Raw genomic sequence first — 19,724 nt, 5'->3', positions numbered from 1 at the left:
CTCGCTGGGCTGGGGCTTGGGCGGGCCCAGCCTAGCCTGTGGGTACAAGCCCTTTCCAGTGGCTGCAGCTTAGTGACAAACACTCCCTATGCCCGGGCTGGGCTGGGCAGCTCCGCAGAGCCCTCCTCCGCACCCCACAGTGGCAAGGGGCGGGGAGAGGGGGTAGAGTCCCCCTCTGGGGCTGGGCAGCACTGAACAGAGTTCCCCTTCCTGCCCTGTGGCAGTGGGGGAGAGGGAGGAGGGGGAAGAGTCCCCCTCTGGGGCCAGGCAGTGGAGCTGTATGCCTGGATTGCTCCTGGCTGTCAGGAAGCTGCTGCAGCAGGCAGGGCTTTTCCTCTGCTCCTCCTCCCCCACCACGGGGATCTGGACATGCTTCCTGTTCCCTCACACTCTGAACCCTGCACACCAAGACCCCTCCTCAGTCATATTCAGTCCTGCTGGGGCCTGGTCCACCCCCCTTAGAGGAAGGCTGTCCAACTGGTAACCATGAGCAATTAAATTGAGTCCCCCAAGCTCTCATCTGGTCACCATGCCACCACTGCTCTAGCTACAACAGCAGCCAGTCTCCAGGCTCCTCCCTCCGTCCTCCAGCTGCCACTTCCTGCCTTTACGTTAGGGGGTGAGGCAGTGCAAGGAAATGAGGGTGAGGCCAAGGCTGCACTGTGGGGGAAGAGAGGGAAAGAATGCATCTAGGTAGTTCAGAAGTGGGGTAAAGGGGTGTCCAACGGCATTCAGTGCAGCACTGGGGAGGGAGGGGGAGTGACAGTGCAGCATACTTAATGTAGTCCATGCCACATGCAGCTCCTGGGGGCTTAGAAGTTGAACAGCCCTACTATACAGGAAGAGCATTGAATCACATGTATCAAGAGTGATGTATCCTCACCCTAGCATCCATAATTATTGATATAGGGATGTCAGAGGATACATTTCTGGCTATTCTGTTTAAAAGTAAACAGCCTGAGAACCTAACCCACAGCCTTCGTGTTATCAGCAATATACAAAGTTATTGAATCTTGCATATGGAAATACAGTATTTTAAAGTCTCCATGAGTTCTACAAATCCAATAAACTATAACTTGAAAAAAAACACTCAGTGGAAGTTTTTTCATTATGAATATTAACAGCTGAATCCCATCAAGCTTGAAATTTCATGTATATTTTCTAATCTCCATATATTACAATAGATATGTAACTTAAAAAGTTTTTCCAAGTAAAGCACAGTTATAGCAATAAATTTATTATAAATATTTGTAACTCAAAAAGAACCTAGAATGAATAATTTGATCCATTTTTTTCAAGATCCAGTTCTCAACCAAATGCTATTGAAATCCCTCTTCCATTAGATTGCTTCTAAAAAGACTTCACTGTTAAAACACTTTGTTGACTTTAGTTACTTTTCCTAATCCTTTTGTCCTTTTTGTGTTGCTCAGACAGATATATTTTTCCTATTTTTCATTCTCATAACAAATACAATTCAAATTCAGTTTCTTCTCTTAATACTCTTCCTAGCAGAGATCCTTTAGCAAAGCCTCAATAGGGCAAAAGGATCCTTAGCAATTAAAATAAAACCCCCAAAAGCACAGTGTTCTTACAGAGACATATCAGAAAAGCTACATTATATTAAAATTATTTTGAATAAATTACATTATCTAATGAGTGTCTCCAATTACAATTTCCCAATAAAATCCTTCCTTTTAAAACTAGATGTTCTTCAAATTATGTGTTGTACAATAATTCATTGTGGCTCATTTTAGAACACATTCAACCAAGATTTAATGCCAGCTAAACAGTGTAGTCTATAATATTTATCATAACAGCAGTTACAATTAAGCTAACCTTATACTGGAGACAGTTTATGGCATTTCATGAATTCAGGTGCTTGAACTTCTATACACCAGCATTTTTAATACATTTCATGCCTGCATTTAGTAAGAACTTAACTAAATCTTCTATATTTAAACTATTATTGCAAATCATTTGCTTAAAAAAGGAACGACCATTACATTACTTCATAAAGGGTTAATTCATTTTTCAATTTATCTTCTTGTACAGGGAAGCACCAATTAGTACAATGATCTGCCTCAGTAATGAGGTTAATATTTCATCAGCTCATTGGACAGTAAAATTAAATTTTCATTTTTCTTCCTGAACAATTACAGAGGCTAACAAAATGAAAGTTAACTGTGAAATAACCACTCTAGGACATCCCCTCTCCCCCCCCCCCCCCAAACGCCCTAAAATGGGAAAAAAACAGACTTTCTCTGATTAACAGTCAGAACTACAGGACAGAATTCACCAATTTTATTTTGACATGCCACTATACCCCTCCCTCCCCCAAGTACACCCACAACGCCTAGATGTCAGGAGGTAAGTGACTGCATTGGTAATGATAGCATAACTTTTAGAAATGAAAGGAAAACACCCATTCACTTTTACCTGCTGTGACCAAAGATTAGCACACACAAAATAAAGCAGAGTATCAACAGCAACAACAAAGTTTAACATATTGAAACTTATTCAGAATTTAAAATACAACGGACATTTCAAAAACTTTTTGCAGCCACTATTTAAGTGGGATGCATGATAATATATTATAATACATACAGAACGTTACTGCTCTACAAAATGTAAAACACTGTTTCCAGCATGTGAGTACCATTTAATTTTGTACATATCAGATTCATATCTAATACTTTATTTATATTTCCTAATTTTCTTTTACTTGAATTGCTTACAGATTTTATTTTCCCTCTCTAAAACAGAGAATTTTACAAAGTTTTTTCTTGTGACAAATAAATAGAATGAAAATTTTCATATATGAGAAATGTCTTGGTTTCTTTACTGGAAAATAAGATTGACTTAAGGCTGTTCCTTTAGGGAATTTAGTTAATATTCTAAATCTTATTTGCTAACAGAAGCTGGAAGCTAATTGAATATTCTCATTTTGTCTAGAGTTCTGACAGAGCTTATACTTCAACATATTCTTCAAAGAGCAGATAACTCAATCTTCTATTGTCATCTTAGGTTACTGCAAGATGCCCTGATAAATATCAAATGTTATTTATTGTTGAGGCAATATGAAATTTCACTCTGACATACACTTAATTGTAAATGTGATTTTATCTAAGTTTAAAATATCCAGTATATGCCTGGTAATAAAGTTGTTGCAATCCCATATGACAAGTGTCTGCTGTCTAGCCTGACAAAATGAAGTAAACGTTATGTGTATTCAAAATGACAACAGATATCTCTGTGTCTCATACTTTTCAGCTAGGTCAAGGAGCACAAGAACTAGTACATCAAAGTGTAGGTTTAAGAGGGCTGCTTCAATGAGATAAAAACCTCATCAAAACTGAGATGACTGGATTTTATTTCTAGCCACAAGGTGCTTGCTGGCATTCTCTGACAGATGAATAAGTTATTTATTATCTTTTATGCTACTGAGTAATTCTAACCTAATTCTACTGCCAAACCACCCAACATTAAAATATATATGTGCATGCATGTGTGTGTGCACATGCATAAATACATACACAAGAAAAAATTAAGAAGGATAAGAACTACTGGTGTTAAAATATTAAATATGGGCAATAAAACATAACAAAACATACTGGGCATGTCTACACATGCATATTTATGCACTTCAATAAACTTCAGAGCTTATTGTGCCAGTTTACTGCTCTTGGGTGCACGTCTTCATGTATTCCTGGAACCACAGCCGCTGAGCCAGGTTGGAGCAGCCCCAGCTGGTAGGAGGATTGGGGGGTCAGCCTGGGGCTGCTCCCCTGGCTCAATGTATTGTTCCCTTGGCTCAATGTGCTGCAGAGGTAGGTAGCCACTGCACGGAAGGACCCTTATGCCCCAGCCAGCTTGGCAGCATCTACACATGAGCTGTTGTGGAGGTTTTTACTTTGCAGCAGGATAGTACTTGTAAATACATGGATTTACAAGTACTACCCTGCTGCATAGTAAATTAATTTACTCCAGTCTAATAGAGGTGGACATGTAGACATGACACATTTACTTCACTTTTAATTAGTCTACTGTGCAGTGAATGCCTCATATAGACTGCCTGATAAAAAGAAATCAAACAATTTAATTTTAGCATTCTATCAAAACATTTTTAATAGGAACATGATTAATCCCACAAATACAAGTAATTAAAATAAACATATATGTTTAAAATACCTTATTTGTATTTTACTGCACGTCACCTTTAATACCATAACTTGAGTTGGACTTCAACCACTCTGGATAAAGTAATTCACTGCACATTCCTTTTGTAAGGCAGAGCTGATTACATTAGTAAATGTTATAGAACCCACCTCCTGCTTTTATTCTTCCAAAATAAAATGGAATGGAGCATTTTAAGCATTATCTTATCTTCAGCAGTTAATGACTTATTTGTTTAGGGAAAATGCTTATTATCATTCTGTTTCAATTTGTGAGTTATGCACAAATAAATAAAATTAAAAAGCACTAATAGTAAATATTTTAGTAAACTGTGAATTACTATTATATCAGAAATATTTATTTTTCTAGATTTACTTCAGGAATACTCACTTTTTTTTTTTTTTTTTTTTACTGACCTCATATTCTGTTTCAAGAAACAGATAAAGTAGTTGCATTACTAATGTTCTTTGCATCACTAGTTGCAATAAATCAGGAAAGGTCTCCGTGAACCTTAAGAATCTGCCATATCAAGTAAGAAGGCAGCCTGGTTAAGGGGTTTCTTCAAGCTATAAATGTTTCCATGGATTTCAGTGAGGGAATGAAAAAATAAACTAGTTCTTTGTGTTTTACATTTACCAAAGCTTTTAAAACCTGGTTTTGAAATGCCTTCATGTAAATTTGTCTCCCCTGAAAAAAAATGTTTTTGTATGAGGTTACATTCTAGGTGATAGCTGAGTAAAAACAGAAAATAGGAATTCATCCACAGGCTTACCTCAAACTCTGCATGTTTGTGTACGTCTTCAGCTCTTTGTCGGTTCAAAATAAATTCTGCCTCATTTGCTACTCGTACTATGTGGTCTTTCATTGCATGGCACAATAATCTAAAAGCAAAGCAAACCTTAAATTAATCTTTGTATTTGGCTTTCTGCAAAAAAAAAAAAATTTCAATAATTCTATATAAAATGGAAGAAGTTTAATAGTCACTAAATTAATATAACTGCATATTCATTTACACTGGTAATAAATGTTTTCAGAAGATGCAAGTGTTTTTAAAATTTCAGACAAAATTCATTAAGATAAAAAGGTTTATGTAATTTACAATAAGGCCAGAGAGTTTATTATCAGATAGCTAAAGAGAAAGTGATTTATAAAAGAGCTGTCTTATGGACCACCTCATACTGATGTACCAGCAACAAACAGTCTAAATACAAGTAACATTTTCACTGGGACAGTTGCTTAAACAGTACAGGTATCTCCTCTAGTTAATGAAATCTTAAAAAATTGAATTAATTTTGTTTTCATTTTTATTGATACCAGCATCAGAAAACTAGTACATGGAATATTTAGAATTGGCAAAACTTTTAAATGCTACCATTATCAAAAATCCCACTATTGCCAACCACAAATATCCTTAAATCATGTGGCACATCTTCAAAACCATACTATTAAAAAAAAAAGTAAAATTATAAAAAATATCCTTACATGGTTCTTTACTGAATTCTTAGGATATGACCCCATAAGCGGGAACCTGCATTTCCCTGGGGACAAGTAACAGTGGCACTCGTTGTGCCACTGCTACTTGTCCCCAAGGAATGCCCATGCCGTGTGCGCTCTGGCATGTGACACATTGCCCCAGGTGGGATAGGGGAGGCTGGGGCCAGCAACTGTGCTGGCCCCAGCAGCCTTACCTAGGGTCCTGGAAGCCTTTGGGAGCTGCAGCCATGGTGCTCCTGCAGCAGAGAGCCTAAGCAGCAACTGGAGCTTGGCTCCAGCTGTTCAAGCTACATTTATGGAGATGTGTGCTGCTACTCTGTGAGCCACCCTGGTTTTTGTAGGCACAGATTTTTTTTTTACCCCAGGATCTCCCAGGTTGAATCCCACCCCCCACAAAGTAGCAGCATGGGGAATGCCTGCATATGCAGCATGTGGTGCTGCAGATGGGCCTGTGGTGCTGCATACCACATGTCCACGCTCATCTGGACGTGCACTTAGGGTGAAACCAGTTCATATTTTCAAGGTTTCCTCTGTGCCCATGAGGGATAGAAACTTGCTTCAAAAATGAAAATAAAGATTAAATTATAACATATTTTTACTTAATGATATGATTCAGTGAACTTGGAATTCAACAAAAACACCGAATAGTGAAGGACTTGTAATAAAATTTCAGGAATTAACATATCTGAATAGAGTGATTCTGCTCAGCATTCGTGAGGCCTCACTTGGACTACTGGATCCAGTTTTGGGTCCTACACTTCAAGAAAGATGTGGACAATTTGGACAAAGTCCAGCACAAGGCAACAAAAATGACCAGGGGCCTGGGAGACAAGATGCAAGAGAAAAGGCTGAAAAAACAGAGGGTTATTTAGCCTGGAAAAGAAAAGACTGAAGGGGGGATTTTTGTAGATTCATAGATTGCAAGGCCAGAAGGGACCTTGGAAGATCATTGGGTCCAGCCCCCTGCACCAAGCAGGAAAGACAACTGGGGGTCAGGTGACCCCAGCAAGGTGACTGTCTAGTCTCCTGTTGAAGATTTCCAGGGTAGGCGATTGCACCACCTCTGGAGGGAGCTTATTTTACAGTCTGGACACCCTGACTGTGAAGACGTTTTTCCTAATGTTGATCCCGAATTGATCTTCCAGGAATTTGTGGCCATTACTCCTAGTTTTCCCCTCAAGTGCCCTGGTAAACAGTTGCTCACCAAGCTGTTGATATACTCCCCTAGTGTAGCAGTAAGCTGTTACCAGGTCCCCTCTTAGCCTTCTTTTCCTCAGGCTGAAGAGTCCCAGGTCCCTCAGCCTTTCCTCATATGGCTTGCCTTTTATGACTCTGATCATACGGGTGGCTCTTCTTTGGACTCTCTCAAGCCTGTCCATCTCCTTGTTAAAGTGTGGTGCCCAGAACTGGATGCAGTACTCCAGCTGCTGAGTCTCACCAGTGCTGAGTAGAGCAGAAGAATCATAATCCTTGGCTTTGCTGGAGATGCATCAATTGTTGCATGCCAGAGTATTATTTGCCCTACTGGCTACAGCATCACACTGCCTGCTCATATTCATACTGTGATCTGTTATTACCCCCAGGTCCCTTTCATTTGTGGTGCTAGTCCGTTTGGTGCTGCCAAGCCTGTAGGTGTGTTGAAGGTTGCCTGTCCCAAGGTGGAGCACTTTACATTTCTCAACGTTGAACTTCATCAGGTTCTGATCTGCCCAACTTGCTAGCCTGTCTAGGTCTGCCTGTAACTGTAGCCTATCTTCAAGTGTGACCACACTTCCCCATAACTTGGTGACGTCTGCGAACTTGGCCAGTGAGCTCTTCACCCCCACATCCAAATAGTTAATAAAGATGTTGAATAGTACTAGACCGAGCATTGACCCCTGCAGGACACTGCTGTGCACTTCTTGTCAGGATGACACAGATCCGTTCACTACGACTCTGGTTCCTACCCTGCAGCCAGTTTCTCACCCATCTGACTGTCTCAGAGGTAAGCCCACAATCTTCCAATTTTCTTGCGAGGACATCATGGGATATTACATCAAAGGCCTTTTGGAAGTCTAGGTATATAATGTCAACCTGCTCTCTTGTGTCCAGGTGGCAAGTTACCTGGAGATGAGGTTGGTAAGGCAAGACCTGCCTGAGACGAAGCCATGATGGCTGTCTTTCAGAATCTTACCTTCTGCAAGCTTATTGCAGATAGACTCCTTGATGAACTTTTCTAGGATTTTCCCTAGGATGGAAGTTAGGCTGAATGGCCTATAGTTTCCCAGGTTCTCCCTCCTGCCCTTCTTGTGGATGGGCACAACATTGGCCTTCTTCCAGTCCTCAGGGACTTCTCCAGAGCACAAATTCTGGAAGATGTCTGCAAGGGGTTCTGGAATGACTTCGGCAAGTTACTTCAGCACTCTCGGATGAAGATCATCCGGTCCTACTGACTTGTATATATCTAATTGTATTAACTGGTCATACACAAAGTCTATGGCAATAGTAGGAAGGCGAGTATTCCTACCGTGCTCATCCTGTACTCTACCTGGTGTGGTTTTCCCTTTGGTTTGGTGAAATATCAAGGCAAAATAGTCATTCAGGAGTTCAGCTTTCTCCTGGGTGCCAGTAACCAGCTCTCCTGAGTTGTTGATCAATGGCCCCACACTCCCATTTGTTTTCCTCCTGTTCCCCATGTACCTAAAGAAGGACTTCTTGTTGTCCTTGATTCCCATTGCTAATCTAAGTCTGGTCACCACTATAGCCTTTCTTATCTGTGCCCAGCAAATGCGGGCTATCATGGAATAGTTTTCCTTGGGGCTTGCCCCGAGCTTCCATTGTTTATAAGCCTCTTTCTTCTTAAGAGAATAGTTATTTCCCTGCTTAGCCAAGAGGGCTTCCCAGCCCTTCTGTTACCTTTTCTCTGCGTGTGAATGGACTTCCTTTGTGCTTCAAGGATTGTGTCCTTAAGAAACAACTGCTCTTCGTTCACACTTTTGCCTTCAGTCCCTGGTCCCATAGCATTTGCCCTACTAGTGACCTAAGCTTGTTGAAATTTGCATTTTTGAAGTCCAAGATTTCAATCCTTCTATCCGATTTGTCTTCCTTATGTCAGACAATGACCATGATGGTGTCATGGTTGCTGTCACCCAGACTTCCCTCTATATTTAAGTTGGTCACCAGGTCATCTCCTTTGGTCAGGACCAAGTCTAGCAGAGCATCACCTTTGGTTGGCCCATGCAACTCCTGAGTCAGGAAGAGCTCCTCAACACAGGTCAGGAAGGATCGCAACTGTTCCAACTTGGCTGAGTGTTCCTCCCAGGAGATGTCCAGATAATTAAAATCACCCATGACAACCATGTCATGTGCATGTGCACGTGCGGCCTCAGTCAATTCTTGGGTGAACTCTAGATCGAGTTCTTTCCCCTGGTTTGGTGGTCTGTAGTATACACCTACAGTTAGGTCTCTCTTGCCATGCCCCCTCTCCCCCCCACCCCACCGCAACTTGACCCAGAGGGTTTCAAGCTGTCCATTTTTGGAGCCGATGTCAGCCTCCAAGGAGGTGTACTGCTCTTTCACATAGACAGCAACACCTCCACCTTTCTTCCCCACCCAGTTCCTTCTATGCATGGTGTAGCACTTTATAACTACACTCCAGTCATGTGAAGAGTCCCACCAGGTCTCTGTAATCCCTACTAGATCACACTGGAGAGTAGGAGGGTTAGCTCCTCCTGCTTCCTCCCCATGCTCCTGGCATTAGTATGAAGGCACCTGAGTCCTCCTACTGAGGCCCTCATATTCCCATCCTGCTGATGGAGAATTATTCCCTCAGCTCTCCCAGTGATAAAAGTCTTCAAATACCACAAGGATGATTATGAAGAGGATGGAGATGGTCTTTAATCTGGGTCTGTAGACACAGGACAAGGAGCAACAGACTTGACATGGAGCAGGGGAAATTTAGGCTAGAGATTAGGAAAATCTTTCTGACTATGAGGCTGGCAAGTCATTGGAACAGGCTACCTAGAGAAGCCATGGAATCTTCATCTTCAGAAACTTTCAAAAGCATGTTAGACAGATACTTGGCTGGGACAGTTTAGTTGCGGATGATCCTGCCTTGAGCAGAGGGCTGGACTAGATGACCTTTCTGTGGTTCCTTCAAGCACCACTTTCCTATGATCCTATATCAGGATTACATAATAATCAAACCAGCCATACTGGAAGCACACTTAACAAATTATAATGATCCCCCCTATTCTGATGATAGGGCATTTGGGTAGGATTTTCAAACTATCCGAAAACCCTGCATAACAGTGGCCTAATTCTTCTTTCATTGAAGTCAATGAGAGTTTATTATTGATGGTTCAAAAAACTGCTCCACTTTACTATATCCATAATGCTGGATTTTGAGTGGATTCCAGAGAAGGCAACAGATTGGTTTGCATGGTGGAGAGGCAAAATTGAGGCGGTGATTACTTCCTTTCCCTCTCTGCTAGCACCCAGACTTTGTGTTGGCTGCAAGAGGGAGAACGGGACTAGCTAATTGGCTTTTGCATGCCTCTATTATACATTAGGCTTTTCCAAAACTTCTTGTTCTCTCTTACCTGCCCCATTCCTTCCCTCCCCTTATTTGGGTCCTGGGATCTTTAGAAGGCAGCAAGTCTAATAGATTTGGACTCTGACTGATATTCAGTTTAAGGCACAATGGAATCTAAGTTGCAATCCCAAGAATTGCACCTCTTGCACATGCATGGCAAGATGCATGATTTTCAGATCAGAGATCCCTATTGTGCCCTACATGTCAGTGCAAGGGAAGCCTGATCCCCAGGTTCCTCCAGCACCCACAAGTTGAAGTCTAGGTGCTGGCAATCGGTAGACTGTCAGTTGGGGATGGGAACCGAACCAGGATCTGAAACCAGCCTTGGTCAGGTGTCCAGCCCCAGCTGACAATCTGCTGTCAAAAGCCCAGCTGGAGTTTTTACAGGTTTCAGCTCAGGAGACTTCAGGACTGGGCTGCTATAGCCTGATCCCAGAGTCTCCATGTGCCAGGACCTTTAAAATGCTGTGTGCTGTCCAGCTCAGTGGTACATGGGGTTTGAAAGGTCCCAGTGCACAGGGACCCCATGATCAGGCTGCTGGAACAGCTGTGTCCTAGACCCTGGAGTTGACTCATGTTGAATCTTGACACTCAGTTGAGTATTAGGTTCTACGGGCCAGCCCCAACCAGTCACACATTTAAATTAAGGAATGATACAACTCAGTCACAAAGTTGTAATACATTATATGTGGAATAACATTGTGGCTTGTTTACTGTATTATCATACCTTAAATTGACTTTAATGTATGGCTGGGTTACCACTTAAGGCATGATTAAACTGTTAATCATGTTTTAAATGTAACATACCTCAGGGGCCTTTGAGATCAGGAAGGAATTTCTCCCACAGGGCAAACTGACATGAAACCTTGTCGATTTTCTCTTTTCTGGCAGCATCAGGGATGTACAGTCAAGAGCAACAGAATTTCTAATATTTTATCAGAAAAAACTGTTAGCTCATTACATGCTGTGGCTACTGCCTAGTCCAGGTAAAAGCTAATAGAATCAGCTCCCAGAGATAAATGAGAACAAGTAGACCTTGTAGCTCATAAAAAGGTGAGAGATTTGAATATTTTGGGGGCTGATGCAGCACAACCCCTACCACCTTGATGTGCTGTAATCCTATATACAAGAGGATAAATATATCAGAATAAGCTGAGAAATGTTTACCCCAAGTTATTGATTTTGTTTGGTTAAATAGTGCAAGCTTTTAAACTAATCGAATATCGGATATAAGGGAGTAAGGCCATAGACCAGGGGCAGGCAATTATTTTGGGTGGGGGGCTGCTTACAAAATTTTGGCAAGATGTCAAGGGCCACATGGGTAGCCCCACCTCTTGACAGGTTCCCCACCCCTGATGTTTGCCACCAGAAGTTCCTCCCCTTGCCCCTGGAAGTACTCCTTTCAGCAAGGGGTTTTGCCATCCCAGAACCAGAAAAATACCAAATTATATTTAAAAAATGAACATCTAAAACATTCATTTGATTAAAAAATATATTTTTGTCCTGGTTTACATGCGTTTGTGTAGTGTACACATGAGGTGATTGTATATAATAGCTTACAATGAAGTCTTACTCTTGTATATTGTGCAGGGGTGGCTATAGGTTTGTGGGGGATAGGTGTGGGGTGAGGGAGCATGTGGGTGTGTGTGGATAAGTGGGGAGTGGGTGTGCATGGAGTTTGTGCAGGGGTGGGGGGGAAGGTGGCTGGGCTGTATGAGGGGGTGTGGGTGTGGGGGTCTGCGTGTATGGCAGTGTGAGGAGTGCTGTGGGTGCATGTGTATGGTGGCGTGTGGGACTCACCATATGAACATGCACACACACACACACACACACACAGAGCCCCTCCCTACACACACAGTCCCTCCCTACACCCCCCCCAGGGTACTAGTGCAGCCCCATGCTGGAGCAGGAAAGCTGGGAAATGGCTGGGGGTGGGTGGGGCTGGGCTGCAGTATCTTTTGCAGACTCCCCCTGGGTCCTACTGCCCCTGGATCCTGTCATCTTTGAAAGGCAGCCAGGAGCAGATAAATATATTCTAAATTTTTTAGGCGGGGGCTGGGTTAGATAGAATGGCCTGGTGGGCCGCATCCAGCCTGCAGGTTAGATTTTGCCCACCCATGCCATAGACAGTGCCTGTCTTCAGGGTTAAATTAATGAAGTGGATTATATCTATTCCCTATGCCTGTCATTCTTATGTCTGAGTGTCCATTGCAATTCCATCCTTTGGTATTTGTTCTTGGAAAGATTTTGGGCAAAATTCCTCATCTGAAAGACAACTGAAAGACTGATGCTTTCTCCATTTTATTCTTGGAGAAAAATCCTTCTATTTCCTAAGTCATTCTTCATTGAAAGAATAATGGTAGACTACTACAGCACAGGTGTCTTGAATCTATATTGTTTACACATGTGACTAGACTGTAGACAATATAGCAAAATGGCAGCTTGTTCGACAGTCTTTAGTTAAAGTGTACCCACCCCCATTTTAAAGCATGGGGATACTGAATACACAAGATACCGAGGCTGGCAGAGCACGCTAATTAGCACTCTCTAGTAGACTCAGTTAAGTGTGCTATGACATGGATGTAATTACAGTATGTCAGAGCAGGTGCCCCACATGTCTACAGGCACCCTAGTTGTCTGCATGTTGGTTAAAGTGCATAAAATCTCTTTTCTGCAGCGGAGTGGCTATCCGCATTCAGTATAAAACTGAACTGCCTACGTAGTTTGCCCTTGTCAGTGATGGGCAGCCAGCCCAAATATATGTTATCAAGTGTAATGGTGTCTAGCATCTGACCTTGGTTCAGAGATATTCTATTTAGACTTGCTCAAAGATGCATAGAAGGCCCCATAGCTATCTGGAACAAGTATGACATTATTTGAGAACATGTCCTGGCCAGTATGAGCGCGTCCACACATGCAGGCACATACACTCACAGCAGTTCAAATAGGAGTAGCACAAATTTGTGCTGGAGATTTTTGCCTCAGCACATGTGCCTGGACATGCACTCTGGTATAGGGCAAGTTGTGTCACTTGGGGCAAAATGACCCTGTCTGGCTCCTCCCAGATCTGCAGCCAGGGGGAGCTAGAGCTTGAGGCCAGCACCTGTGCTATCTCCAGCAGTATAAAAAGCTGCCCTGGTGAGCAGCTCAGGGAGCTTCTGAGGCCCAGCCAGTTGGTATCTGGGGACACAAGCCCCTTGTGCCAGCTGGACTGCTGAAGCAGTCCTAACCTAGAATGGCCCCTGCACCCTCTCCCCACTGCAACAGTTTGGCAGTGGGGGCTGCTGCCTGGATGTGACCTGCTGCCACCTGTGACAGCATCTGCCCCCTTGGACCTGTGGCCCCAAGGAAGTATTGCCTGCCAGGCATAGATGGAGAGCCCCCACTCTGCCATCTGGGCAGCTATCGCTCAGATGATGTGCTTCTTGTGGTGGCCCACTTTGAATTGTCAAAGCATGTCCTCTTGGCCCCTAATGGCCAAGAGGTCAGCCGCCTCCTCTGCCCTCCAGCTGGGTCCCCAGCACTGGCCCTGGACAGGCTCCTCTTCCTGGGTCTCACCACTTGCCTCACCAGCAGAGATCCTGGTGTTCCCTGTTTAAAAATTGCAAATACTCTGATAAGAAACCCAAATTCTGTCATTAAAAATTCCCAAAATAGTGTTCTTCCACTAGTAAAACAAAATGCCACTATATAGAGAGGGATCAGATAGGCAATGTTTTATTCATATATTTACAAGTTTAAAGCAATTTGGAAGCCCACCAGTACCTCTATCATCATCATCAAATAAATTCTAAAAATCTATATACTTTGGCATTTACTTTTGGGGTTTTTTGTCATAGAAAAATCAGATCTACTCCTACCCCCTTCACTCGCAGACTGCTTCCCCCCACCGCAGAGCCCACAGCTCTCCCGCCAATGTGGGCCACAGCCCCCTCTTCCCCCCCTCCCCCCCCGCAGCAGCAGTAGCTACTGGATGCTCAGGGCCTGCTATGGCCAGGGCCTCCATGGCACCTCAGACCTGGTGCCACCTGTGCCACTTATCACGGGTCCGGGCTGGCTCAGCATAGGGCCATATGCCTTCAGGTAGCCCTGAGCTGCTTAGGCTATCACCTGGGGCCCACCCCTGATCACAGGGACTGCACATGGCTATCGGCCAGGTCTTGCCTCCAAAGACCCCGTGTGCCATCCCTGAGTGCCCGATGACCACTGCTGCTGTGTGTGGGGGGCTGTGGCCCCTGCAGAGGACCCACGCCCCCTGACCAGGTCATCCACCCCCACAGCCCCCGTCCCCCCACACATCCACAGCCCTCCCGCCCCCAGTCCCTACTTACCAGGGACAGCACGTGGGTCAAGCCACCTTGCACTGATCCTTCTTGCCTCCCCCCACATGAAAGCAGTATGCTAGGGCACCAGGGGGCACCATAGAGATGCTCTGGCCGGATGCCAGAGCATCTCTAAAGGCCTGAGCCCTGGCTTGCCTTGGGGCATGGTGGGGAACTGTGCCTTGCACTGCTTTTCTCCGGAGTGTTTTTATTTGATACCTGGAAATCCAGGTATCACATTTTGAGCCCGAACTGCCAATATGCAGTGTGGGGAACTTTTTTTCATTCTCAGTGTGCCTCTTGTGGCATGTCAAAGTGGTTTGAGATGCCACAAGAGGCATGTGCACACTTATCTACACACGCCCTATGAGGCTATCCCAATGACCAATGCTTCGTTCCCTGCAATATACGGGGGATTAGAGGAACCCGATGGAAAACATGCATGATTCCTTGAGACTACTCAAGAAGAAAAATGTCTAGTAGAGAGCCCAGAATCTGGCTTCCTCTGGAGCTGAAAGTTCAGACATTTGGTGTTATCCACTGCAGGAAATACATCTATAATAGGGTGTTGCTGTGATGGATTCTAGGATGGATTTCCATAGTGACCTTTCAAAAATGACAATATATGTTTGCTCAACAAATCTGTTTGGTCATTGCTAACCCCCCGGAAGGTGTAGTGCTTTTGAATACACCCCCCATTAATGGTACAGTAACATCTGTTATCCGGCATCCCTGGGGTAAGGGGTTTGCCAGTTATGTAAAAATTCTGGTTATCTGAAATAACCCAGCAGGGACTTTCAGATAATGTGGAGCAGTGGGGGGAGGTGGGAGTGTGGGGGCCTCATGTGGAGCAGGGGACATGGGGGGTGGCAGCGGCCACCACACGTGGAGTAGCAACAGCGCAGAGTAGAGGGTGGTGGTGGTGGCCGCCGTGTGCAAGCTTTTGCCCCTCCCCCCATCCAGCTGCCCAGCCAGAAATTCCAGTTAGTAGAGTGTGCCGGTTAATAAAATTCAGGATAACAGGGATTTTACTGTACTAACCACAACTTGATGGTTCCCTGGCAAAGAAGAGATGATCAGGCGTCTCCTTGCTTGCTTATACAGTGCAAGACAGATATTTTGTCTGCCAGGATATGCATTGTGGAGCTTCACAGAATGGGTAGAAATATTATACAGACCAGTCTCAAAGCTCTTCAGCTCCAGTACCTTCCTGTGTAAATTCATGGTGTCTTAATACTAAGTGAGTTTCAAGTGGGCTTCCTAGATTGTCCCTGTTGTGTCTGCAATTAGGGTTACAGTTGAGTAGGGGATAAAGAATAGCACCTTTTCCTTATGTTTGCAGGATCTACTCATCAATCAAACTCTTGTGGGATTCATGGGATTGTAATCCTTCTCCTCATGTGGTATTTAGAAGTGGAGCATATGATTCTCAGTCACAACTGCAAGGGCTGCACATGAAAGCAAGTGTGCTAGGTATATGCAAACTGACTTCTATACCACAAACAAAGCTGTGTACTTAACAAACATTGCTTAGACTGAGCTCAGATAAATTAATCCCAGGAAAGGGCTTGCTTTTTTTTCCAGTCTTGAGGCTATTTACTCACATAGAGTGCATGACTCAGATGCCTAAAGATGGAGACAGCTGCCTAGTGGGATTTCCAAAAGAAGCTACCTGCCTGATTCTAATAGGCACCAAAATGCACTTAATAATCTGGCCGCAAATAAACAGAAAGCAGTGAGATTTACTAGTATTCACTGTTGTTGCTATTAGCTTTCTGTAACTGTTGTAAAGTCAAAGGGTCCAATCATATTCTCGGGGTGCCTATGCTATAAATGAAAACAATACAAAGAGCATCACTAAATGATTGCTCATGAATTCCAGTACCACGGGCCAAAGTCTATTTTTAACTTGTGAAACGAGAGATAAAAGATAACTAAGGGAGATTGAGAGAGAATGAGATCCAAGTTCAAGGACTCCACTAGATATCAGTTCTTTCTGGTTAATGTCAAAGGGGCTCCATCATCCCTATTGATCTCATCTATAGTCTACCTTCACATGTTTTTCTTATGCCTGTTCACTTGACTCATCTGCAAGATGTTTCCTTTTTTAGACTGCAAGTTTTCTGAGACAAGGGCAGTCATTTGTTTTTACTGTGTCTAACACAATGAAGCCCTGATACCTGTAGGTATTACCACTATGTGTGCTACTGTCAAGAGGTCCAACTGTTGGCTGCATAATTACTTTTTGACTGATGACATCAGACCCTGTCCCCCTGCCAGTCTGGAGCTGATGATAATGCTTAGGAACTTCATTATACTGATGGTGAGACACACAATTACTTGTATTTCAGGCATTAAAGTTGATGCAACAGCAAAATAATTTAATTTGAGACTATCTTAAGATATGGACAAAGTATAGGCAGTTAAAAGAGGGCAGAGACTTACTGCCCACTAGTAAATCTCCATCTGCTTGTTCTTGACTTTGAGTAAGTGAAACCTGAACAACTAACCCTCTTTTCATCCAGGGCACAGGTAACGAGCTTTACCAAACATGCCATGCCTGTTGGAGTGAGGAGGCTTTTGAAAATCATGCTCTCTTGACTGGGTCTGATGCAGCTCTTGACTATATGACCGACTTTGTTAATATGAAACAGAAGCAATGTTCACTGCCAAGGAGGGGTAGGGTAGGCCATGCCCTGCTGTACCTTGGACATTTCTTAGCATTATTTTTCTTTTGGGATGGAATGGAAGGATGGTATGCCCTGTCTTCACTGAGAAATTAAGACAGTACAGCTCATGATACAGATCACTTTTGTAAATCCTTTAAGAGTGCAGTGCAGCTTGAGTCCTTCAGGGAGTGCAGAACATTACATGTCTGCTCACTGAACAGCCCTGAGCCTTCAAAGGCCAAGTCATAATGTATATCTTACTTGGACAATGTTATGACTTGTGGTACAGAACATGTGCGTGGTCACTTACCACAGACCTAGCCATTGCGATAGAGGTATTCACTGTTGTTATCTGAAAAGCTGCCTTGCCTACCAGTTGGTATTCCTGAATTATGTCCTTAAGCTGCTCTCTGTTGTCATAAAGGTGCTTCACCTTGTTTTACATAATGTCATGTGTACCCAACAAGGCCTAGTAGCTACCCACATACAGTTGCAATGAAACTAAAACATACAATTGGTTGCCAGTGGGGTCTATGTGCTTTTGATTGATTTTGACTTCTATGCAGCCAACACAACCAAAGAAAACAGGATGGGGTAAGTGCCGAGGTCCTCAAAACACTGTAGGAATTAGCTGGTGCCTCTTTTTGTCTCATTTTGCTGTTGATTCTATCATGGGTTCTTGATAGACCTTGGGCCAGAGCTTGGGACAGACTGAGGAGTTACACGTTAATAAGTGATTGTGGCTGGACAAGAAGGTAACAGCATGCCCAACAGCTAGCTAGTGAGATGTCTCCAATATAACTAACTTCATGATCTCTAGAATGCTGGAAGTTCTCCCAGGGAGCTCCTGGAATTCTTTAAATTCTCTCAGAACACAAATTCTGAAGATACAGTTTGATCCAACAGCTAAGAAATAAGGAAGCTCTTGTGCTGAGACTCAGTGGTGGAGCCTGACTTCTGGATCCTTACAACAGAGGGACAAAGAGTGCAAAGTTAATACAATATGCAACAGGGTGTCCTGGTCCACTAGTGGGTAAAGCTAGAAGTGGGACTGAGGATTTCAGGGTTAGAGGTCAGAAGACACAAGTCAAGAACCAATACCAAACCAGGATCAGGATCTGGGAATCAAAAGCCTAGTTACCAAATTTGAGGGACAGTACATGCTGCAAGGTCCAGGAACAGAGCCAAATTGGGATGAGGAACCAAGAAACAGATCCACAGGGAAATCCAAAGCTAAAATCCAGGAACAAGCCAAAGGCAGGGTCAGGAACCAAGAAAGTCAGAGATGTTACCAAGAAAGGAGCTGCTCAGGCACTAGAAACCAGTAGAGGTTGTACAGGAAGGCTCAGGTGCCAGAATAGTTCCTTAAAAGCTGCCCCAGAACTAATCAGATGAAAGGGTCCACTGGGCTTGATTAGCTTGTTAAGTGTGGCTGACTCAGTTACAAGAGCAGGAGCCTGACTGAGCCTTACACAGTTTATCTGGTTACTTGGGCTGCAGGCAGGAATCTTACGCAGTGGTGGCCAACCTGTGGCAAGGGCAACCTCTGTGTATGGCTCACAGCAGACTAGGGAAGGGGCAGGAAACAGATTGGCCAGCAAGCACAGGACAGGAAACAGAAGAGAGCAGCATATAGCACAAGAAGCACACAGAAAGAAGCAGATGGCAAATCAGGCAGAGGAAAGAAATCAGAGTTGTACTTGTGGGGGAGGAGGGGGGACACTGCTGCCACTAATATAAATTAGTCCAGTGCCAGGCCTGATGGGCCAGTCATGGCTCAGACTTATTAGAGACGCCCATACACCTTCTAGTAGGACTAATCATATACCTCAGGGGAGGCATGTGTACTCAGTGATGGGTATAAGATACCAGTTACAATGAAGGGGAAAAAATCACTCTAAGATACCAGCAACGTGCAAGGGGCTTTTTAGCACTAGCATTTGTATTAGGTACAAGCCAATATCTTGGCAACAATGGTCAACCTGATTCTAACCTCTTCTGTGGCCAGGACTGATGGCAAATGTTTTCAGTGAAGCTGGAACTGGTGACAGAGGAATCTGGTGCTAGAAGAATCTTGCTTGCCTGTGTCCTTAGACCAACACAGCTACAACCAAAGCCAGAGGAATCTGTTAAATTTCAGACTCCTTCTTATCCTTATCTTTAATGTACAGGACTTGATGGACTTCCCTTCCAAGGTATAGCAGCATATAACCTTGTGATGGGACATGGATCTCTGTAGAATTCCTCCTTCATACTAAAGGATCCCCCTCTTGGTGGCTGCCTGGCTTCAGCATTGGATGTGTCGGAGCTGGCATCAACACTGATACTGAGATTGGCTTCACTGTTGGGGGCATAGAAGTTGGATCCTTCCTCTTCCTGTGCTCATCCTACTCATCATCTATTTGCTTGACAGGTGTAAATGAAACTGACTTGTCCACTATCAGGACTCTGAGGTTTATTTCCTCATTTGTTTTATTGATCCAGAAAATGAAG

At 43.7% G+C, this 19,724-nt stretch overlaps 1 protein-coding gene across 1 annotated transcript in view; it reads right to left on the bottom strand.

Moving 5' to 3' along the window:
* NBEA (neurobeachin) overlaps nt 1-19,724 on the bottom strand; it is an 827,350-nt gene that overhangs the window by 214,766 nt on the left and 592,860 nt on the right. Inside the window, exon 40 of the mRNA XM_025215995.1 lies at nt 4,946-5,054. Within this exon, the coding sequence (XP_025071780.1) occupies nt 4,946-5,054 (109 nt within the window). The remainder of the gene's footprint in view (nt 1-4,945; nt 5,055-19,724) is intronic.

Source organism: Alligator sinensis, unplaced genomic scaffold (genome assembly GCF_000455745.1).
Source record: "Alligator sinensis unplaced genomic scaffold, ASM45574v1 scaffold1014_1, whole genome shotgun sequence".
Lineage (NCBI taxonomy): Eukaryota > Metazoa > Chordata > Crocodylia > Alligatoridae > Alligator > Alligator sinensis.
The sequence above is the reverse complement of the archived record's forward strand: the minus strand, read 5'-3'. Positions and strand labels throughout refer to the sequence as shown.